General features: G+C 33.9%; 2 protein-coding genes across 3 annotated transcripts; both read left to right on the forward strand.

The window, feature by feature from the left end:
* Nucleotides 1–746: 746 nt before the first annotated feature.
* zgc:112023 lies at nt 747–7,598 on the forward strand. The gene is given in 6 exon segments (NM_001017673.1): nt 747–1,078; nt 1,166–1,302; nt 1,958–2,086; nt 2,176–2,331; nt 4,306–4,486; nt 6,476–7,598. Coding segments are annotated over 6 exon segments (930 nt in total). The 5' UTR covers nt 747–990; the 3' UTR covers nt 6,715–7,598.
* si:ch211-207l14.1 lies at nt 7,251–22,930 on the forward strand. 2 transcript variants are annotated; one of them, XM_087256847.1, is made up of 4 exons: nt 7,251–10,768; nt 15,794–16,051; nt 18,510–18,608; nt 22,148–22,930. In XM_087256847.1, the coding sequence occupies exons 1-4, from the start codon at nt 10,568–10,570 to the stop codon at nt 22,253–22,255; spliced, it is 666 nt and encodes a 221-aa protein (XP_087112973.1). In that variant the 5' UTR covers nt 7,251–10,567; the 3' UTR covers nt 22,256–22,930. The 2 variants fall into 2 exon arrangements, 1 of the variants encoding a protein (XP_087112973.1); XR_015493294.1 differs by lacking the exon at nt 22,148–22,930 and adding an exon at nt 20,909–21,244 and having other exon boundaries at nt 9,151–10,768; nt 18,510–19,464.
* Nucleotides 22,931–24,386: the final 1,456 nt, after the last annotated feature.

Genomic DNA, 24,386 nt, shown 5'->3' on the forward strand with positions numbered 1-24,386 from the left:
ATTTCAAGAATTAGATTTGGACACACGGGACTCAACAGTACAAAATGTAACAACATCAGACTGGAAAATGTGATTATTGTGGGCAAGAAGAAACAGTGGAGCATGGCATTATGAAACGCCCAAAGTACTTTAGGGAAAGGAAAGTATTTATTTTAAATTTGAAAAGAGTTAATATGAATTTTATTTTGGTTAAAGTGCTAAATAATATTTAATTTTATAATGAATAAATTTTAATTCTATTTTTAAAAATGTCTAAATTTGATAAAAATAATTTAGATAGAAGTGATATGTATAAATGCACCCAAAAGTTGTATGCCAACTGCCAATAAAACTCATGAGATGAAGAAGAAGAATAAAATCGAATTTCGAACATGAAGAAACAAAAAGTGTCACGAGAGAGACATAAAAATGGAAAATTAATCCAAATTACTGTTGACTTCTATAGTTCCTGGTCTTGTACCTGATGGCAATAAGAAAAATTAACAGACTGTACTTTTAATCTCTCGTTTTTTCCCCAAATGTATTATCTCAATCACTTATTTTGTTGACAGTAAACGCATAGGCTACCATTTAAAAGTGATCTTTGAATGAATTTCATTTTATAATCGTTAAAAAATATGTAATTTATAAAAAAATAAATTAAACAACATTTGTGGGGGAACAAACTTGCAACGGGTTGTTTTGGCTACTTGGCGAATAACAAACGAATTTTCAGACGGTCCCTAACAATGTTGTCAAACTTGTCCATACAAAGTGCCACGAGAGCGACATGAACAAAGAAAATCGATAAGTTTTTGAACATCCTCAACAAAACAAACACAAAATAGACATCCAGCAATGTGTCTGTCAGGGGATGACGTGCAGAAAAACGCGGAAACAGTGCACATTTTTCGGTTTTAGCGTCTGGCGTAGGCAAGGATGGTTAGGCTACTGCGAAGTGTCAATAAGAGCATTCTAGGTTTTTGTTAATAAATCACAAAACGCAATAAAATGGAGGATGAAGATTGTTATGAGGATTGGATGTCCAAGATGCCCTCTCATATGTGGGATATCCCTCTGTGGAATCTCGCTATACCGGGTACGTAAAATTTGCTGATTGCATTACGTTAATTCACTGTATCACTGTTATTATTTAACAATAAACATTTAATTTTTTGTTTTTCAGGAAGTCATGACAGCATGACTTACTGTTTAGATAAGCAATCCTCAGTATCGAACTCCACGCCGAGGGTGGTGCAAGTGTTGGACAAGTATTTTCCTTGTATCGTTCGGCCCTGTATAATGAAATGGGCAACAACACAGGTTGTTTGTTTGTTTGTTTATCAATATTATGTGGTAATGTTAACATGACCACAGCATTAATTGCATCTATATGGTGTCATTCTGCCTCATATTGTATTCCACATATAAAGTCATGCAGATTTAGAGTAACTATAGCCGATTTTGTATTAGACTTGTCTTCTCATGGGAAATTATTAAGTTTGGCCTAATACGTAAGGATAATAAGATATCTTATATAATTAATACTTTAATGTTATTATTAAAACTTTATATTCATAAATGTATTTTTTATTCCCCCAAGACTAGTGTTTAAAGAAGAATTTGTGATGCATTTAAAGACATTAGAAAAGGCAAAAAGAAAGATATTTTTATTCATCATTAGATGACTTTGGTTTACTTTAACTCCCATGATACTTGAGTTTCTTTAGAATTTATTTATTTTTTGTTAATTTTTGTTATTTTATTTATTTATTTATAAATGTTGTATTATTAATGAGGATGGAAAGATAGTGAATGTATGCAATCTGATTGTTATCTCAGTTTGTGTGTGTGTGTGTGTGTGTGTGTGTGTGTGTGTGTGTGTGTGTGTGTAATTCTAAAAAGTATTAATGCCTTTCTATTACGGTTCAAGCATTGTTAATAAAATAAAATAAAAAAACACGTATTTTATTTGCAGGAGGGCGCCATCTCTAACCAACTGGATTTGGGCATTCGGTTCCTGGATCTAAGAATAGCACACAAAATAAAAGACCCTGATGAAGTTTTCTACTTTGCACACGGAGTCTACTCTCTTCTGACCGTTAAAGTATGTCTCTGATACGCATTACTTTTTAAAAACAATGTTACTTCCTCATTCCAAGACTGAGAATAACTTTGGTTTTGTTTTATTTTAAGGAAGCACTGACAGAAGTTGTACGTTGGTTAGATCAACACATTAAGGAAGTGGTCATCATTGCACTTTCTAATTTTGAAGGCATGAACCTGGACCAGCACAAAGACCTCATTCAGTTTCTCATTGCCACATTTAACAAAAAAATCTGTCCCAAATCTGTAAGTAACCCGTTTTTAAAACATTTGCAGGTGATAATTTCTTTTTTATTGATCCTGCAAGAAGTTTTTAGGACATTTTAATAAATAATTCACCCAAAAATTACCCCATCATTCACTCAAGCCATGCTCAATGTATGTGGGTGTTTTTTCCTTTCAGACAAACACAGTGGGAGTGGTTTTAAATTATTTTCTTATATAGTGTCAAGTGTTGGGCAAGCTCCTTAAAAGTGTAGTGAGCTAAGCTATTAGCTACTCTACTTAAAATGTAGCTTAACTACACTAAAAGCTACCATCTGGGAAATGTAGCAAGCTAAGCTAAAAGCTACATGCCAAAAGTAGTTTAGCTACATCTAAGCTATTTTTACAATTTTCATTATTTAAATTGAAGCAACTTAAATCCAAGTATCTTAGTGATCAATAAAACTGTCAATGAAACATATGAGGCAGAACTGTTCAGTTCTATTGAGAATAGGCAAAAATAAATAAATTATCTGGACCTGGTTGCCCTAATGAGCTGACTCTCTCTTGGTTGCCCGTTGATGGCATAATTTTCCAAAGTTCTCTGGCAACATTGCTCTAAAAGTTGCCCAGTGTATCATTAGCTTCAAAGGGGAAATAATGTCATGTGAACACACCTGAGCCTGTCATTTTTCCTCTCTGCCACATGAGGGAGCAATTGCATGAATTCTGATCTTTACAGTCTATGATTCTGATAACCAGCATACTTGAATCTTGTTTTTTTCCATTACACAATGTATAAATGAACTCTGAATGTGTCAAAATAAGAATGACATAAAAAATGTCCACACTCTCGGAAATAAAGCTACACGAGTTGTCACTGGGGTGGTACCTTTTCGAAGGGTACAGATTTGTACCTAAAAGGTCCATATTAATACCTCAAGGGTACTTATTAGTGCCTAAAAGGTACAAAAGCAATCCTCTTTAAATTTTTAGGTACTATTATATACTTTTGAGGTACCAATATAGACCCCTCAGGTACAAATGTGTACCTTTTAAAAATGTACCACCCCAGTTACAGCTCGTGTACCTTTATTTCTGAGAGTGTAGAGGCTTAGGTCCTTGATCATGTCCAGGATCAAAAATCACTGTCCTATCTTCCATATCTAACATCAAAATTTATCAAAATAGCATCAATATAATTAAAGGGATTTCTTTTAAAGACTGAAAATCACTTTTGGTCACTGTGCTTCTCTTTTTTTCTCTCATTTTCGTTAAATCATACCTAAAGTTTATCTGTATTTATCGCCCCGAAAGTGAGAAAATTCTCAGTTTGTGTCCTCAATTTTTATCTCCCACATCATTGGTACCTTTTTTACACGCAAAGCACCAATTTAAACTTTTTTGAAAGGTTACATATACATTAAATAAAAAGATCTGTATGCTGTAAAAAAAAAGTCTGTAACAGTTTCCATTTTTTGTGATCCACACCGTTTATTTACTGTTGTGAATTGCATCATTGGAGCTTGATCTCTGCTCTGTCGACTCTTGATGTTGAAAATTCAACTCTACAGTTTAACAAAGTGACTTTTAGTAGACACCTTAGTAATATAAAATACTGTATAAGAAATTATATAGAGAGAAATAAGTCTGTAAAGCAACAGAAAATGTACTGGTGTTTATTACAAGGGTTTTGAACTGTAATATTTGACACCAACCCAGACAACGTCACTTTTTTTTTTTAACTTTTCAAGGTTAAAAGTTGTTAAGAGAAAGATCAAAGTCCCATAATGCAATTCAAAAGCACAAATAAACAAAAACATGAATCACAAAATACAGGAAACTGCTAATTAACGATAACATAAAAGCTAAAACGAAAGCTAAAAAGTTTAGCATAAGATCATGCTATCATGTTATTGATTAATAAAACATGAAATCTAATGGGATTGTGATGATGGCCAAATGTATATTACAATATTCTACATTTTATTGATCTCCCTGAAATTGCGATTTCAGGTCACCCCTTCACTACAGGAGTGCTGGAATCACAGTTATCAGGTTATTCTGTCATATGATGATGAATCTTCAACTGGATATGTAGAACTGTGGCCTCAGTGTCCATACTGGTGGGCGAACAAGTCAGATCCAAACCTAGTTATATCCTACCTGGAGGACCAGAAAAATGAAGGAAGACCAGGTCAGTTATAATAATAAAACATTAAACCATGAACCAAAGAAACCAGCTATGAGAAGTTTCTTTATACAAACTTATATTACAAACTATATTTAAAGCAAATAGATATACGAAAATTATCTAAAAATTGTGTTCTTTAAGGCTTTAATGAGAGACGAACAACAGTCCAATAAAGCAGTGCAAATGACAGTTTAAAAATGATAGAAAACCTGTCGTGTGAAGTTGTTGGTTGTATCAATAGAAACGTTAAATATTACTGTAATTATTTTGAAAGTGTGGGGAAATGGACTTTATGGGAGTGGACGAAGCTAAATGTATCTTGGTGCACTCTCTGATTGGTGAATTATCCTGAACAGCATCATAGCTAATGCTGTTCTGGTCAAATTCCACTAATTAAAGGATAATTCACCCAAAAATGAAACGAAATCACGAAATGAAAATGAATTATCATTTACTCTCCCTTCACGTGCTCAAGACCTAGTTTGATCAGCTTCTTTGTTTTGTTGAACATAAAAGAAGAAATTTTAAGAGAATGCTGCTTAGGGGTGTAAAGGATCAGAGTTAATTCGTGATTCATACGGATCACAACCCATAGTTCGGAACACACTGTGGATTAATACAATTATTACTTGTAGATTAATCCTAAAATTGTAACGATCGCAGAGAGATCGCCTCTCGCTTCATTCAAATCACGTGTATGAAACCATATAGGCTTTTCTGTAAAATATAATATTGACGGAAGAAGTTGCGGTAGGTTATTCAGGATGTGGTGGGTTTCTTAAGAGTTTTCTGTCACTACTTGTTTAGACTGCATTAATGTATTCAGTGTAAGCTGCACAATTAAGCCTTAAAAGATCGGGATCTCAACACCCACACAACACAAATTATAAATGATAGTGATTAGCATATGTTCATTAATCGTTTCAATAGTCATAGTGCGTTCAAATCTGTGTTTGAAAAACGCAAAAATCAAGAAAGAGATCGAGTCTTTAGTCTTTTGAATTGGATATGAAGTTACAACCAGACAAACAACACAGAAGTACTGGGATAACAGTTTATAGTTTAGATAAAACCACAAGTGTTTATAGTAAAGATTAAAATCACTGTCATACTCATTTAGCTTGACACTCAAAAAACTAGGTTGCCAGGCTTCAAAAATATGCCACTGAATAATTCTTCAAAGATTAATCCATCCAGCAATGAAACATGAAGTTTTATGAGTGAATCACTAAATCATTTATTGAAAATGAGACTCAAATTAATTATGAATTAAGCAAATTATAATTCTCGATTTAGTGTTATTGGCAACAGTAGTAGTAACAGTGATTTTTTTTCACATTACTGAATATTTTACTATTACTTTTTTCAGCTGATTATTTCTTCCTTTTTTAATATATTTTTATTTATTTATTTTTAAGAATTTATTATATAAATTACAGCTTCTAAGTTCTGTTTGTTAAAACCAGAAAATTCTTGCAGTACTGTTTTTGTAACAAATGGAAAGCAAATTACATTTGTCTCCTCTGCTCATCCTTGACCATAAGCCATAATGTGATCCATTCCAACACTAATGTTGGTTGATTGACTTCCATAGTAATCTTTTTTCGTAGGAAATCAACCAGTCCCAGCAACCATCATTCTTCAAAATATCTTCTTTCGTATTTAACAGAAGAAAGAAACTGATAAACGTTTAAAACCACATGAGAGAGAGAGTAAATAATGAATGTGATTACGTTTATTATTTTTGGGTTTAATTATTCCTTTAAGCATGTTTTTTTTAAAATAATAAACAGCATTATTATTAAATAATATTGTATAAAATAGTATTATTATTAGATGACCCTTAAAAATCAGTTTCTCTAGGGAGGAAACTAATCATTTTTGCTTTTTCAAAACTGTCTGTTGTAGTCAGATAAAATTACACCAAATAATTACAGTGAGACAAAAAAAAAAGATGTTTCTCTTAATAACTGCCCCTGAATTTGTTTTCAGGTCAGTTTTTTGCTGCTGGCCTGAACCTAACTGAGGATGCTCGGTATGTACTTTGTCATCCCTGCCAATCATTGCAAAGCATGACCCGACGTTCCTACAGTCTGCTTATGAAGTGGGTGAAACAACAGCGGCCAGGCTCAGGCCAAGCATGCCTTAACATCATCTGTGCAGATTTTGTTGGGATTTTCGGCAGTGAATTCACCCAGCTGGTTATCGGACTCAATCAAATAGAGGCTTGACCCATAAATACACAGCAAATGACGTTGTAGTGTGGTGAAGAGTTGCAAAAAAGCCTCTAAATATGAAATGTTCTTCTGAAATAAGCATTTTTTCACCTTGTGTAGGTCCAGTAACTTAAATTTATGACAAAGAACAGCATATTGTCATTACTTTTAAATAAATTATTTAAATAACTGAACATTAACATTGGAGGCTAAGAAACATGCTAATTTTAGAAGAAAATGGCAGATGGCATTTAGGTTTTACTCTTCAAATGTGTTACATAAAAATGTAGCGTCTTTATTACAATATAATTACACATTTTTTGATATTTAGAATGTTTACTTCTCAGTGTTTACATATCAATCACCTATATTTATTTTACGACAGTCCCTAAACTATCATGGCGGGGAAAATTGTACAATGCTGCCATCTATTGGTAATCGATATTTAGGTTTCATTTTTGTTTCAGACTTTAACAGTTAAATAGCTCAAAAATAATGTTACTTTAAACCTCACTGTTACTGGAAATGTCGAATATCTAGTTTTCTACTTTTCTTTACTAAAATAGAAATGGCGGATTCACATAATCAAAGACTAAGTGGCTGAGTAATGAGTAGATAGCATTACCTGTACAATGAGTCACGCTAAATTTTAGTAGCATCTAATGTCCTGTCATGACTTTGTATGTTGTTGACACTGTTGGGCTTTTTCGGTCCATGTCAACACATGTATCTGCGGGGGTCTAATTTTAGACGGCCCCTGTGGGTGCACTCTATAAGGTGCTTAACATTTATAGTATCTACTTAAATGATAATCCCGTTCACTGATGCCTTTCACACTCCTGTTTGTATGTGTTTATGTACAGTAGGGTGTATATGATGTAAATAAACAGCTATTTTTTGTAAGCTTGTTTTTAATTAATCAGAAATTGCTAGTGAATTTGAGTGTAGATCATAAAAAAAACTGTAAGTAAATTATAAATAGACAAAAATAGTATTTTTTTGTATAACACACTCCGGTGTTACAATATGTTTTGTTTATAACCATGAGAAGAATTTATGAGACCATTTGAAGATTTCTAGTGTTTTATTCTGTGACATTTCTTCTGACTTTTTAAAATGTTGTAATATTCACTCACTGGCCACTTTATTAGGTACACCTTACTAGTACCGGGTTAGAACCCCTTTTGCCTTCAGAACTGCTTTAATCCTTTGTGGCATAGATTCAACAAGGTACTGGAAATAGTCCTCAGAGAGATTGGTCCATATTTACATTATAGCATCATGCAGTTGTTACAGATTTGTCGCTGCACATTCATAATGCAAATCTCCCGTTGTCACCTGGTGTGGTCTTCTGCTGCTGTAGCCTATCTGCCTCGAGGTTCATACCTTACCATACCTACGATTGATAATTTGAGTTACTGTTGCCTTTCTATTAGCTCGAGTCTGGCCATTCTCCTCTGACCTCTAGCATCAACTAGGCATTTGCGCCCACAGAACTGCCACTCTCTGGATATTTTCATGTTTTCGGACCATTCTCTGTAAACCCTAGTGATGGTTGTGCGTAAAAATCCCAGTAGATCAGCAGTTTCTGAAACCGAGCACCCGGAGGAAACCCACGCGAACGCAGGGAGAACATCCAAACTCCATACAGAAACGCCAACTGACCCAGTCGAGGCTCGAACCAGTGACCCAGCAACCTTCTTCCTGTGAGGCGACAGCACTACCTACTGCGCCACTGTGTCACCCGTATACATATTGTATATAAAATTATACATTTATTTGTAGATGTGAATTATTTATAGATGTGACGTTGTATTTACGCAGTCACATATGACAAAAAAATTATATAATTATTTTTGTCTTAATTTAATATGTGGTAAATGGTTAAACATTGCTTTGTCTTCGATGAACCTCTTGTTATTAAAAACTGCTGTTATTTCTTTTTTCAGACAAATCTCAAAACTATTCTATGGTGTGACTTTCTCAAGCATAGTACAGTAAATTTTAGCTCCTATAAATAAAAAAGAAAACCAGTCATTCATTTTCTTTTTGGCTTAGTCTCTTTATTCATCAGTGGTCACTACAGCGGAATGAACCGCTAACTTATCCAGCATATGTTTTAAGCAGCGGTGCCCTTTCAGCTGCAACCCAACACTAGGAAACACCCATACACACTCTTTCACAAACATACACTACGGCCAATTTATCTTATTCAATTCACTTAACCGCATATCTTTGGACTGTGGAAGAAACCGGAGCACCCAGAGGAAACCCACACAAACACAAGGGAGAACATGCAAACTCCACATAGAAATGCCAACTGGTCCAGCCGGGGCTCAAACCAGTGAACATCTTGCTGAGAGGTGATCGTGGTACCCACTGCGCCACCCTGAACTAAAAAGAAAATCAATCAAGTGACTTTTAGTAAGTGATCTTTTTTTTCTTCCGTACAGTATATATAAAATCACAAGTACTTGATACGTTTTGTAACATAAAACGATGCTGGTGTGACGCTAAATGGTAATTTTAAATCAGGTAATTTAATGAAAAACTTAAATAGTTGAAGGACACCACTGAAGATGTTTTGACTGAAGCCTACTGTGAAGCACCATGACCTGTTTTTGTTTCAGAATTGTTCACATATTTAATTTTTTCAGAAGTTTTAAAAAAAAAAATGTTTTATTTTCCTTTAGTGTGACACCCCTATTTATTGAAAATGAGCAAAAAGTCTAACAAGTCATGGAGGAAAATAACTAAATAACTAAAATCACTTTCACAATATTTGAATTTTTTTAAAAGCTGTTTTACTAATTTTTTACTGTCACACCATATATTTAAAGTACAATTCTGTAAAAAAATAAAATACTGAAATAATTTTATAAGGAGAGTGACCCATGCTCAAAAAATTATTTGAGGCTCGTTCAAACTACTTATGTAAAATTGTAGAATGTAATGTAGAATTTTAACTCCTTCAGGAGGTACAGTTAAAGTAAGAATTATTAGCCCCCCTGAATTATTACCCCCCGCCCCCGTTTATTTTACATAGTAGTTTTAATAACTCATTTCTAATTACTGATTTATTCTATCTTTGCCATGATGCCAGTAAATAATATTTTACTAGATATTTTTCAAGACACTTCTATACAGCTTAAAGTGAGATTTAAAGGCTTAACCAGGTTAATTCCCCAGGTTAGGGTAATTAGGCAAGTTATTGTATAACAATGGTTTGTTCTGTAGACTATTGAACAAATATATATCTTAAAGGGGCTAATAATATTGACTTAAATGTTTTTTTTTTTTTAAGAACTGCTTTTATTTTAGCCGAAATAAAACAAGTAAAACTTTCTCCAGAAGAAAAAATATTTTCGAAAATACTGTGAAAATTTCCTTGCTCAGTTAGACATCATTTGGGAAATAATAAAAAAAAAAAATCAAATGGGGGCTTATAATTCTGACTTCAACTGTATCTGTATATGTATCTCATAATACAAATTATTTATCTGGTGACTGACCTAGATGTCATTTTGCCCAGTTTTTCAGGAATCCATCATATTATAGTGTGCACTTTAGAATATTCTTAACAGACCCAGAACAAGATGCTTCCAGAGCACTTGAAGAATCCCCTCCCTTCACTCTCTCAAGTCCCCACCTTTCTCCTAAACAGATTACTCGGGAGTTAAGGGAGCCTGCACAGGTCTCTGTGAGGCTTAGAGCCGCAGAGGAAACAGATGGGATAAGAAAACCAGGGGATCTAATTACAGAGGCTTAATCAGCAATCCTAGGCCCGTCCAGTCTCAAGCCACTGCCCACGGCTTTTTCTTTCCCTATTAGATGTGTTTGTTTCAGAGTTTGAAGACGACTGTTTAACATGGAGAAAGAGGAAGAGGATGATGAAATCTTTACAGCAACTCCAGGAGAATATGAAGAGAGAGAAGATGATGAGGAGCAGGGGGAAGAGGAGGAAGACGAACAAGAGGAAGAGGAGCCGGAGGCCGAGAGGAAGAGCAGCTGGGATATCCCCATACCGAGTCGATCGCTGGCCAGTCGCAGGGCTTCACTTCCATGCCCGGTGAGTACACAATCCTGTAAAAAAATGCTGGGTTCCACACAATTACTTCATGTTGTCCCAACACAAATCAATTAAGTTAAGCCTTTAAAAAAATTGAGTGGATTGAACATAAAACATTTAAGTTGTCCTAAAAAAACATTACGAATTGTGTTGTTTCAACTCATTTTAAATAAGAACAAACTGGAATGACACAGTTTTAGTTTACTAGAACTTCTATGTTAAGCTGATTTGACACTACATTGTAAAAGTGCTGTAGAAATAAACATGAATTGAATTTAATAAGTAGTTTGAACAAGTTGTAAAAGTCATTTATTACTGCTTGTTAAATCTACATATTTAAAATGAGTTGAAACAACACAATTCTTAAGTTGTTTTTGGGACGACCTAATTGATTTATGTTTGAATCCACTTAAATGTATAAAAATGATGAAGTTAAATTAATCGATTTGTGTTGGGACAATATGAAGGAATTATGTTTATTATTGTTAATTATGGGACTTCATAGTTTTATGTTTACTCTACTTAAATGAGTTACATTAACTTGAACTCAATTCACTTGAACAACATGAATGAATTGGGTTCAACCCTGCATTTTTTATTGTGTATATGGCTTGAATATCCTTTGTATATTTATTTTGTGATTTTTTTTTTTATTCTTAATATGAGTAGTATTTCACATATAAAATTACAATATAATTTTCTTTAAAAAATCAGTTTTCTTATTTTATGTACAATGTGAAACCCAATAAGTTAAGGTAACTCAAACCATTTGAGGAAACCAATTACAACAAATCATTTAAGTTTAAAAACTCAATATGTTTGAGTAAACGAAGCAATTTGAGCACATTCATTAATTTTCTTGTTGGCTTAGTCTCTTTATTAATCCGGGCTCGCCACAGCAGAATGAACCGTCAACTTATCCAGCAAGTTTTTACGCAGCGTATGCCCTTCCAGCCGCAACCCATCTCTGGGAAACATCCACACACACATTCATACACACACTCATACACTACGGACAATTTAGCCTACCCAATTCACCTGTACCGCATATCTTTGGACTGTGGGGGAAACCGGAGCACCCGGAGGAAACCTACACGAAGGCAGGGAGAACATGCAAACTCCACACAGAAACGCCAACTGAGCCGAGGTTCGAACCAGCGACTCACTTCAATGTGAGGCGACAACACTACCTACTGCGCCACTGCCTCGCCCAATTTGAGCACAGTAAAACCCAATAATAATAATAAAAAGAGAACTCAAACCAACTGAGTACTGTACAACCCAATAAGTTAAGGCAACTCAAACTGTTTAAGGAAACCGATTGCTACAAACCCAATTTGAGTAAAAAAATAAAATAAAATAAAAAACCTAATCTATATGAGTAGTGAACTTACTCCATTTAAGTTAAAGTAATGAGGTATTTAATTAACTCATTACCTTCAACACTAAGCTCAAAACTCTTTTCAAATGAGTAGAATTAACTTTTATTTAATCAATGTTGAGTTACACTCATTTCATTTGACAAAGTTGACTTTTGGGTTTTACATTGGATGTATTTATAAGGACGTTTATTCAAATTTTTATTTTTTACATTTCTACAGTAGCTTTCCTTGAAAGTACTCAAATGATTTGCATGTAGTTATTTATTATTTTGTTTCTGTCTTTTAGTGTTTTTTTCCTTTTTCTATTTTACACAGAGTTTAAGTCAACATCATTATTTGTAAAAAATAATTTCCCAGGTGATGTTTAACAGAGTTTGAAATTTTCACAGTATTTTTTCTTCTGGAGAAAGATTTCTTTCAGTCTGCATGTAATAAGCACTTAAGAAAAACTCTTGAGGTCAATATTATTAGTCGCCTTGAGTAATTATTTTATCCGATTGGCTACAGAACAAACCACTGTTATCCAATAACTTTCCTAATTAACCTAACCTGCCTAGTTAACCTAATTAACCTAGTTAAACCTTCAAATTGCACTTCAAGCTGAATACTATCATGCTAAATAAGTAGTAAAATGTTATGTATTGTCATCATGAAAAGAGACAAAATACATTTTTGTTTGAAGATGTGTTTTAAAAATCTGTTCGTTAAACAGCAATTGGGTAATATTTTTTAAAGAATGAACATTTCATAGAAGGGCTAATCATTTTGTCTTTCGTTGTACGTAGAGGCGTTGATATGTATAAATGGTCTTGTTAAATTAAATTATTTGTGTGAATGTTTTTTTATTTTGAGTGTGTGTTGGTGCTGGACACAATTACAGTAATAAAGGAAGGAGATATTTTTTTTAAAACAATACTTAATTGGCATAATTGTAAAACATGTGCTTGCAATTGAATAAAGTTAAAAAAAGTTATTGTATTTTACATTTGTTTAGCAAAGGAAACACATGACAATTAAATAGAAATTAATTACTTCAATGCATAAACAACCAACTTATTATGAGTTCTTGTTATATGTTTCAATAGAAAAATAAACACTTGTGAGGTTATGCATCAAAAATTTGTATCTCACAGCTGGGAAAAATGCAAAATGTTGGCTTTTATTTACAGGTTAGAGGTATCAGAGATCAAAGCAGGACAACGTTTGCATAATCCAAACTCTTAAGAGGAGTTTATCCCTAAATTACCTTCCAGCGTTTGGATAAAACTGATTAAAATAGAGTCAGACAGGCTAAAAGTAGCATTTCTTTGTGTGCTGCATCTCCATCAGAAATCAATTTTGAGCATTTTAAAATTGATTATTCGAAAATATGTACGACTTCGCATTCACAGCCTATTCAAAGTGACTGGAAAACATGACTAATCAGATTGTACTCATAATTATGGAGTCTTGAAGCGGAGATGTTACATCATAATTATTAAAACATTCAGAAATTCTTCTTTAAATCCAAAATAACCCTAGTGTTACTTTTTAATATGAATGAATTTTTTTAAAATAATTGAATTAATTATTTTACAAATGTTTGTTGTTTCAGCTGGGTCTTAAAAAGTTTTTTTTTAAATGATAAGTCAATCTAGAGACATTTAAGACCTTTAAAATATTTAAAGGTTTTAAATGCTATTTTACAAGGTATTAAATTTTGTATATTTTTTGATTATACAATGTATAGTATGTTAAATGTCTGTGCTTATGTGGGTTTCCCCTGGGTTCCCCGGTTTCCTCCCAATGTCCTAAAACATGCAACTTAAGTTAATTGACTAATCCAAATCGGCACTATAGACATGCACCTAGTAAGTAGTTATCTTTTAAGAGCAATCCCTATCTGTTCATTAGCCACTACAGCAGGGGAGTTCTCGAGATCTACCTGAGCTCAAACTCCCCTCTCGCCATGCAAACGAGAGGGAGCCCCGGGCACGAGGATCTTACTGTATGAGCTCCGGGCTCTCTCCCGGGACAGCATGCCAAACAAGCTTTATAATCAATCATCAGCTGAGTGTGAACTCTTGAAATCGCTAATACCGATAATATGTGCTAGATTTGACATTACGCTGCTTTGTTTATTGCAGTAACCAAGGCAACACCGTCATTTCTTCAGTTCTCCTGCCGTATTAGCATTTTCTCACAATTATTATTTAGTAAATATACTGTAAGTTGAAATGTTGCCATTGTTACTGATTGAATCCTAAAGTGTTGATAAAGTCTTACAATGTATGGGAAGAGTTTTAAAAAAATGTATTAATATCTATAAGATATTGATATCCATTAAGATATTGAAATCTATAAGAAATGGGATATATTCCTGATTTCTGTACTCTGTAAGAGTTTTTCTAGCTGAGATACTCAACTCCTTTTTGATAACATCCAGTCCACTGACTTTGATTTTACTAGACATCATAAAGGCACAGTATGTGATTTTCACCACTAGAGGGCGTGTATTCACAAACAACAAAGATGTGGATGTATGACTACGTGACATCATGGGAGTTGTGGTCTTCATTACATCTTGTGCATTTTTGCTATGAAAAAAGTGATGGATCAAATTTCCAAGTGAACAAAAATTATTTTCTTCAAATATAAAAATAATAATGTTCTATTTTGCATATTTTCCAGGCTCAGCTGAATGCGAAGCGCCTGAGTCTCTTGTACTCTACCACCATGATCCTGATATATTTAAGTTTTCATTATAATTTTAGAACGTTCAGAAACTCTTAAATGAATAAATAAATAAAGCCCAGAGGAGCTTTTAAATAACATTTTGCACCGATGTCCTATTCAAACTCATTAAAAAAAAATTCTTTCTTTCATTCTTAAATTCTGGAAATATGATTGAATTATTCTTTTTTTACACACGTTTGAAGTTTTTCTAGGTCAGATACTCACCCTTTTTTAAATATTCATCCAGTCCAGTGGCTTGCATTTTACTGCATATTTCAAGGCACAGTATGTAATTTTCACCACTAGAGGGTGTGTATTCACAACCAACAAAGGTGTAACTGTATGATGACGTGGCATCAAGGGATGTTGTGGTCTTCATTACAATATGTACCATTTTGAATAATTTCCAGGCTCAGCTGAATGTGATGCACATGAGTTGCATGCACTGTTCCGCCATGATCCTGATATATTTAAGTTTTAATCATAATTTCAAAACATTCAGGAAATTCTTCAATGAATAAATAAAAAAATAAACCCCAGAGGTGATTTGTATTCAAACACACTGTACAAAATATTATCTCCCTCATTATAAAATTCCTGAAAAATATTGGATTATAATTTTTTTTACACAAATATTTGTAGTTTTTCTAGGAGAGATACTCTACATTTTTAATAATCATCCAGTCCTGTGACTTGCATTTTACTGGACATCTTTAAGGAACAGTATGTAATTTTCACCACTAGAGGGTGTGTTTTAACAACCAACAAAGCTGTAGTTGAATGATAACATGGCATCATGAGAGTTGTGGTCTTCATTTCATATTATGCAATTTTGTAATGAAAAGATCAATAGATCAAATTCCAAATGAACTAAGAAGAGGTTCTTTAAATATAATAATAATTATGTACTACTTTGCATATTTTCCAGGCTCAGCTGAAAGCAATGCACCTGAGTCGCACGCACTCTGCTGCCGTGATCCCAAGTCCAGCTTTCCTGAGCCACTGTCTCCAGAGTAGCGCAGCGCGGCCGTGCTCTCGTTTCAGTCATGTTGGCAAAAATGAGGATGTCACACACACCAAGAGCAGCTTATATGAACGGCAGCCGCACACCATCTCTACCATCCCAGAAGTGCACGAGCCTCTGGAGAGAAAAGCAAGATTTAGGAGCCGCAATGTTATGTCTATGGTTAGTGTGAAATGATTTTGCTCTTTAACATGTGATAAATGTGAACGATCACCAATAGGTTGCACAATCATACGATAAGATCATTATAAGATAGTGTTGTCAAGGCTGGAGAAATTTGAGATAAGATCAACAAATTATATGTCCTAAAGATAAAAACTTGAAGTGTAAAGTTAAAGCAAGTATTTTCAGACTCTTAAATCAAATGATCTACAGTAGCTATCCACACTCCAAAAAAATATGTTTGGTGTTTGTTCAAGCAACTTTTTTAAAATTAGTTGAAACAACACAATTCTTACATTTTATGAGACAACATAATTGTTTTATGTTCAATCCAATTACATTTGTAAAAACTTATAAGATAACATAATTTCTTCATGTTTTCTCAACTGTCAGTCTGTCTGTCTGTCTGATCTATCTGTCTGTCTGTCTGATCTATCTGTCTGTCTGATCTATCTGATCTATCTGTCTGTCTGTCTGTCTGTCTGTCTGTCTGATCTATCTGTCTGTCTGTCTGATCTATCTGTCTGTCTGTCTGTCTGTCTGTCTGTCTGATCTATCAGTCTGTCTGTCTGTCTGATCTATCTGTCTGTCTGTCTGTCTGATCTATCTGTCTGTCTGATCTATCTGTCTGTCTGTCTGATCTATCTGTCTGTCTGATCTATCTGTCTGTCTGATCTATCTGTCTGTCTGTCTGTCTGTCTGTCTGATCTATCTGTCTGTCTGTCTGTCTGTCTGATCTATCAGTCTGTCTGTCTGTCTGATCTATCTGTCTGTCTGTCTGTCTGATCTATCTGTCTGTCTGTCTGTCTATCTTTATATCTATCTGTCAGTCTATCTATATTTTTATATGTCTATCTTTCGGTCTTTCTGTCGTTCGGCCTATCTTTCTATCTATCTATCTATCTATCTATCTATCTATCTATCTATCTATCTATCTATCTATCTATCTATCTATCTATCTATCTGTCTGTCTGTCTGTCTGTCTGTCTGTCTGTCTGTCTGTCTGTCTGTCTGTCTGTCTGTCTGTCTGTCTGTCTGTCTGTCTGTCTGTCTGTCTGTCTGTCTGATCTATCTGTCTGTCTGTCTGTCTGTCTGTCTGTCTGTCTATCTTTATATCTATCTGTCAGTCTGTCTATATTTTTATATGTCTATCTTTCGGTCTTTCTGTCGGTCGGTCTATCTATCTATCTATCTATCTTCTATATGTCTATCTATCTATCTATCTATCTATCTATCTATCTATCTATCTATCTATCTGTCTGTCTGTCTGTCTGTCTGTCTGTCTGTCTGTCTGTCTGTCTGTCTGTCTGTCTGTCTATCTTTCTATCTGTCTGTCTGTCTGTCTGTCTATCTATCTGTCTGTTTGTCTGTCTGTCCGTCTGTCTGTCTGTCTTTTTATCTGTCTGTCTATCTATCTATCTATCTATCTATCTATCTATCTATCTATCTATCTATCTATCTATCTATCTATCTATCTATCTATCTATCTATCTATCTATCTATCTATCTATCTGTCTGTCTGTCTGTCTGTCTGTCTGTCTGTCTGTCTGTATTTTTATGTCTGTTTGTCTGCCTATATTTTAATCTGTCTGTCCGTCCCTCCGTCCGTCCGTCCACCCGTCTGCCTGCCTGCCTGTCTGTCTGTCTGTCTGTCTGTCTGTCTGTCTGTCTATCTATCTATCTGTCTGTCTGTCTGTCTGTCTGTCTGTCTATCTATCTTTTTACTTTATTTATGGATGGTATGGCAATATTACAAAGAAAGAAAAAAGTAATGATAGAACAAAAACAAATTATAAACAATGTCAACTTATGCAGAAGCAATGAATGCAATGAAATAACAATAACAGGATTTTCCACAATTTTTTTGTCACAGTTTTTGAAAATCAAGTCAACTAAGCGCTTTAAAAACGAGTGGTTTACTCACTTTTTAAAAGTCAAGTCAACTTATCACCTTAAAAGTCACAGGTTTAGTCACCTTTTTAAATCAAGTCAACCATTTGCTTTAAAATTAGAGTGTTTTCTCATATTTTAACAACCAATTCAATTACTTGCATAAAAATCAACAGGTTTACTCTCATTTTTTAATATCCAGTCAACTAATTGCTTTCACCTTTTAAAAGGTAAGAAATCCATTTACTTTTATTAAAGTCAATCAGTTGCCTTAACATCAAGTCAACTTATCATAATTCGTTTTAAAAGAAACGCTCACTTCAAGTCAAGTAACTCACTTCATTTACACTGTAGATGATGACAGCTTTTTCGTTTTGGGGTCTCATTAAATTTACATCTTGTCTCAACCTTCCCAAAAAAATCCAGTGTTTTTCACCCATGGAGCAGAATTGAAATGTTTATTAAACAGAAAACTCCAAAACAGAATTGCAGTTCTATGGCGGTGGTCAAATATTATATCAAAACGAAGAAAGTAAGCCACTGATATAACGTGTTGTTTGTTTTTTAGAGTGATGCGGACAGTTTGTGTTTAATCTGCCATGACGACCTTCGCAAAGGAGGAGGCGTGATCAGAGAGCTTCACTGCTCCCACAGCTTCCACAGTGAGGTAAGAGCTCACGCTTCATAGACAGCAATACTGGAAATCACCACATTTAACTACAAAAACCAAATAAAACCTAAAAAATATCACCCAGAAATCAGGGCGTATATTTAATAAGCTGTAAAACCATCTATCCTGCATTTCGATTATTGCCACTGAGCCTTTATGTTCTCCTAAGAGTTGCTCCTCTGAGTTTCCTATCTGCCTTTGACCCCTGTGGTTTATTCACTGGGGTATTGAGACACAGTGTAAAGCTGCTTTAGAGCAGTGTGTTTTTGAAAAAGCACTGTACAACAAGGGCTGCATAATATATTGTTTCAGCATCAATATCGCAATGTCTGCATCCGCAATCGTCACATCGCAAGATATGCAATGTTGAGTCTGAAATATAGATGACCAGGATCCACTGCTAAGTTTAACCAGAATAGTGTGAAAGTCTATTATTTGCATGTGTTTTTCAGGCCTCTGGCTGTGCATTTCAAGAGAGATTTTAAAAAATATTGATGTTTGCAGTTGTACAAAAGATTAATTGCATTTATTTATATGATTTATGTGCTGTTTTTAGTACAAATATCTACACTTCAAAGTAAAAGCAAGATTATTTTAATTACCTCATTGGCTGATAAGTTTAAAATGTGGATTTATTTCTTCCGAAGTTGAAAACAAAACAATATTTTTACTTAATCTACAAATATTTTGATAATTTGACTTGAAACAAGCTTTTTTTTTTTGCATTTTGATTATTCAATTTCTGTACATGAATACTCTTAATGGCGTCACACACCAGGTGCGCCACTCAGCGCCGCGACACGGGAGATATATCCAACTGCTTACCCGCAGAACCAGCAGAACACAGAACCTAGTGCATACGATCTAGGCAAACCATTTATAGCAGGGATCACCAAACTTTTTCCTGGAGGGCCGGTGTCCTGCAGATTTTAGCTCCAACCCTAATCAAACACACCTGAACTAGCTAATCAAGGTCTTACTAGGTATACTTGAAACTCCCAGGCAGATGTGTTGAGGCAAGGTGGAGCTAAACCATGCAGGGACACCGGCCCTCCAGGACCGAGATTGGTGACCCCTGGTTTATGGTAACTAACTAACTCCTTAGAAGCATTATCGCCACCTATTGACTTTCACAAATATGGTTTCCCATTTCAGTCATTATATCAATATTTTACTGAAACGATCATTTGAACATCTCTGCAGTTTCTGAACTCAAATTATTTAAATAAAAATAATTGGTTAAACACTTATGACTTTATTCACGTGTCCACATACACAAAGAAAACATAATAGACCGTCTAATTGTAGGATTAAGTGTAATAAACTAATTCAGGATCTTAATATTATCATACTTTGTTAAATCGCTTTGTTGTAAAATATAATGAGTAAACAATAATGTGTCACATTAAAATGAATTACTATAGTTACTCATTTAAACAATATGTAATATAGTTATAAACTGATTACCTTAACTGAATATAAACTAGTGTCTTTTACTAAACTGTAGCAACTGTTTGTAATTATATATATATATATATATATATATATATATATATATATATATATATATATATATATATATATATATATATATATATATATATATATATATTATAATTATATACATGTGTATAATCATTTACAGTTAATTTGTTTGTAATGCTAAATTTGTTGCAACTATAATTACAATTACAACAAATTATCAGCACTTTGTGGTTTAAAAACAAATTATTGCTTACTATAAATTACTATAGTATTTAATGTGGGAATCATTAATAAAAAAGTTATTAAAAAATTAACCAAATAAAATAACAAAAAGAAATTAAGCGAATTAAAATTAAAAAAATTAAATTCAATTACTAGAGTAAAATATTATTATAGTGTTATACATTTATTACATGTAAAAAGATTTTATTACATATAAAGATGTATTATTGCCTATATTAACTTGCTATAAATTGCTTCATTACAAATGAATCCATTTTATAAATGAAACCTGTCCAATTTAGATTGTTCAGCAAGACCAGCAAATAAGTATCTGCTATATTGATTCTGTCAGATAAATAATGACTGATTTGATGACTGATAGAAAACTGTTCAGTCTATTATATTGAATGGCGATCGGAAACAACGCTCCCCATTCGCCCGTCTCGATCTCAATATTTGTGAAATAGTAAACACTATTGTTTATTGTGTACAATATTTATTAACAATATATATAAAATTATATTGATGACGATGTCTGAGAAGACGTTAATAACATTAACATCCGTCGTAACCATATATGGTTTGCCTAGATCGTGTGTGCTGGACTGTGTGTGCTGAAACGTGTGTGGTTCTGCGAGCCTGCAGCAGGATATTTTTTAGCGACACGGCGCGCACATGACAGTTGGAAGTATCGCACACCAGACGTGCACATTTGCATGCTGTTTTAAATGAAACTATTCAGATGCCGATCTGTGGTGCGGCAGAAATATGAACAGTGTCCTAAGTCAAGGCTCGGTTCCGCGCACAGCTGCCGACTTGCGTCGCCAGTGTGTACTTATGTTTAGAATTCTGAAATGCATGGTGCAGAGCGACACTTCTGGTGTGTGACCCCCTTTAGACTCCACAGAAAACTGTCAAATAGACTTAACAAAAAAAAGAAAACCTCTTGTGAAACTATATTCATATCACTATTTATCAAAAAGTATATATATATAGTTAGGTCCATAAATATTTGGATATCAACACAATTCTAACATTTTTGGCTTTATACACCAACACAAGGGACTTGAAATGAATCAAAGGATGTGCTTTAACTGCAGACTGTCAGCTTTAATTTGAGGGTATTTACATCTAAATCAGGTGAACGGTGTAGGAATTACAACAGTTTGCATATTTGCCTCCCACTTGTTAAGTGTCCAAAATTGATCAATTGGCTTTTAAGCTATTCCATGGCCGGGTGATGTTATTCCCTTATTATCCCAATTACAATGAGTACACTGCAAAAAATGCTTTTCTTGCTTAGATTTTTTGTCTTATTTCTAGTCTAAATATCTAAAATTTCTTATATCAAGAAGCATTTTCTAGACAAGCAAAACTAATTGTCTTGTTTTGAGAAATAAAATGCCAATTTTAAGTGAGTTATTCCTTAAAACAAGTAAAATAATCTGCCAATGGGGTAAACAAATTAATCTTGTTTTTTCTTTTGACGTAAGATTATTTTGCTTACCCCATTGGCAGATTATTTTGCTTGTTTTATGGAAAAACTCACTTAATATTGGCATATTATTTCTCAAAACAAGACAGTATGTTTTGCTTGTCTAGAAAATTCTTCTTGATTTAGGAATTGTTAGATATTTTGACTAATAACAAGACAAAAAATCCAAGTAAGAAAAGCATTTTTTGCAGTGTAGATAAAAGGTGCAGAGTTCATTTCAAGTGTGCTGTTTGCTTTTTGAATCTGTTGCTCTTAACTCTATTGCAATATATTTTTCCAATATCATGTATCCCTAGTAGAAACGTAACAATGTTGTGCTTTTTTTCTGGTTTAGTGTATAGAGGAGTGGTTGTGGACCAAGCAGACCTGTCCCACATGTCATAAACATGTTGCCATGCCTGAGCCGCTGTACTGGACATCCACCAGAGTAATAGTGCCCTAAACCTGTCCAGCAAGCCCTCAAACAACACAGGACATCAGCTAACGGGGACACAAGTTGGGTAACCATTAATCATCAGTTACGAAGCAGACAACTAACAAAGGATATGGAAGAAACGACTATTTTCTCCAATGAAAAGGTCTCATTTGACAATTCACAAATATAAGGTTTTGGATGGGTAGACTTTGCTGTGTAAATAAACAAGTGTGTATTTTTTAAAGTTGTATTTACATATTAAGAAAACGAATGTGATATTTTCTATTGTGAATATCGTTTTCCGCATCAATGTGAGTAAATATGAGCTGTATTCTTCCTATATTTAGATTATTTGAAAGTTTATGTGAAAAAAAAATCGTTTTACAAACATGTAATAATGATTGTAGGCCTGCACTGTCTGTTTACCAGATGTGTACCTGAATAACTGTTTATTTATTACACTTAAGTACCATTTGGTGGAGAATTTGTGCTTTCTTCAAGACCATATGCCCAGTGAAAAATGAATAATGTACAATTTCCCTAAATAATACTTGAAGTAGAGAGTAAATCTATCAGTATGACTCGGATTGACAGATTTATACTGAATTTAAAAATAGATACAATACTGAGCTAACAAATCATAATCATATTCCTGTAAAGCTTTTTATTGAGGACTGCAAATAAAATATATTTGAAATCAAATGGTTTTTAGTGTTTGGCTGAAAGCAGTAAGTTTTATTTATGGTGTAAACATCTAATGCCTAACATAAAACATGACGTTGAGGGGAAAACTGCGGTTAAACTGGTTATTACAGTCTCTGACATGACACATTTTATCTGTCAAAAGCAGAGATCCCCAAACTAGGGCTGGCGTGCCAAAGTTGGCCCATGGTAACCTTTGATTTGACCAACCAATCAGTGGTGCGTTTCCCAAACAATGACGTAACACGCAGCTGAACTATCATAGTACCATGCATCGTTTGGGAAAATAACGATGTAGTGACGAGTTTTTCCCAAAACCAGTAGTTTCTCTGTCACAGATCCATCGTTTGAATCACATTAGTTATAACGTAAAACGCCCACAATGATGCTCTAAACGGGCTGGAGTAACAACTTCTTTGGAGCAGAACCCCATAATTTCTTTGTGCAAATTATGTTATTTTACATGCAAACGCATTATATATATATATATATATATATATATATATATATATATATATATATATATATATATATATATATATATATATATATTTTTTTTTTTTTTTTTTTTTTTTTTTTGTGAAAACATCCACTTGCTTTCCATACTACTTGAAATATATGTAAATGACACATATAGGGCCTATGTTTGCTTTTGAAATATTATTGAGAACATTACATATTCTAATCTAAAACAAAGTTACATAAGCTAACACGTATTATAATATCATATATACATTATATAAATAAACAAAGGTGATGAGGCGATTTATTAAAAAATTTAATTCATTCATTTTCTTGTCGGCTTAGTCCCTTTATTAATCTGGGGTCGCCACAGCGGAATGAACCGCCAACTTATTCAGCACGTTTTTACGCAGCGGATGCCTATCCAGCCGCAACCCATCTCTGGGAAACATCCACACACACACACACACTCATACACTACAGACAATTTAGCCTACCCAATTCACCTGTACCGCATGTCTTTGGACTGTGGGGGAAACCGGAGCACCCGGAGGAAACCCACACGAACGCAGGGAGAACAAGCAAACTCCACACAGAAATGCCAACTGAGCCAAGGCTCGAATCAGTGACCTAGCGACCTTCTTGCTGTGAGGTGTTAGCTCTACCTACTGCACCACTGCATTGCCTAAAATTTAATTTAATATTTATTATTTTTTTAGAAAATGAAAAAAATCCTACTTAAATAATAATATTAATGATGACGATGATGATTTTTAGGTAGGATATTGTTTTTTTTTTTTAAAGCATACGTTTACAATTTGACATGCACACCACTGCAGAAATGTTCAAACCAGCAGGCCCATGTCATATACAGTACAAATACTTAATAAATAACCTACTATAAATGAAAAGCATTAATGTATGCTGTGTTTTTTTGTTTTCACAAGCTTTTGAGACATAAATCCCGCTTTTAAATAATAGGTCATCTATAACT

The sequence above is a fragment of the Danio rerio genome, chromosome 6 (genome assembly GCF_052040795.2).
Source record: "Danio rerio strain M-AB ecotype USA chromosome 6, GRCz13ab, whole genome shotgun sequence".
NCBI lineage: Eukaryota > Metazoa > Chordata > Actinopteri > Cypriniformes > Danionidae > Danio > Danio rerio.

What these genes read in the sequence shown, in the direction of transcription:
- si:ch211-207l14.1 (XM_087256847.1), top strand. Translation starts at nt 10,568, where the DNA reads ATGGAGAAAGAGGAAGAGGATGATGAAATCTTTACAGCAACTCCAGGA. An exon ending in GCCGCAATGTTATGTCTATG is followed by an intron (nt 16,052 to 18,509) that starts GTTAGTGTGAAA and finishes TTTGTTTTTTAG; the next exon opens with AGTGATGCGGACAGTTTGTG. An exon ending in CCCACAGCTTCCACAGTGAG is followed by an intron (nt 18,609 to 22,147) that starts GTAAGAGCTCAC and finishes TTTCTGGTTTAG; the next exon opens with TGTATAGAGGAGTGGTTGTG.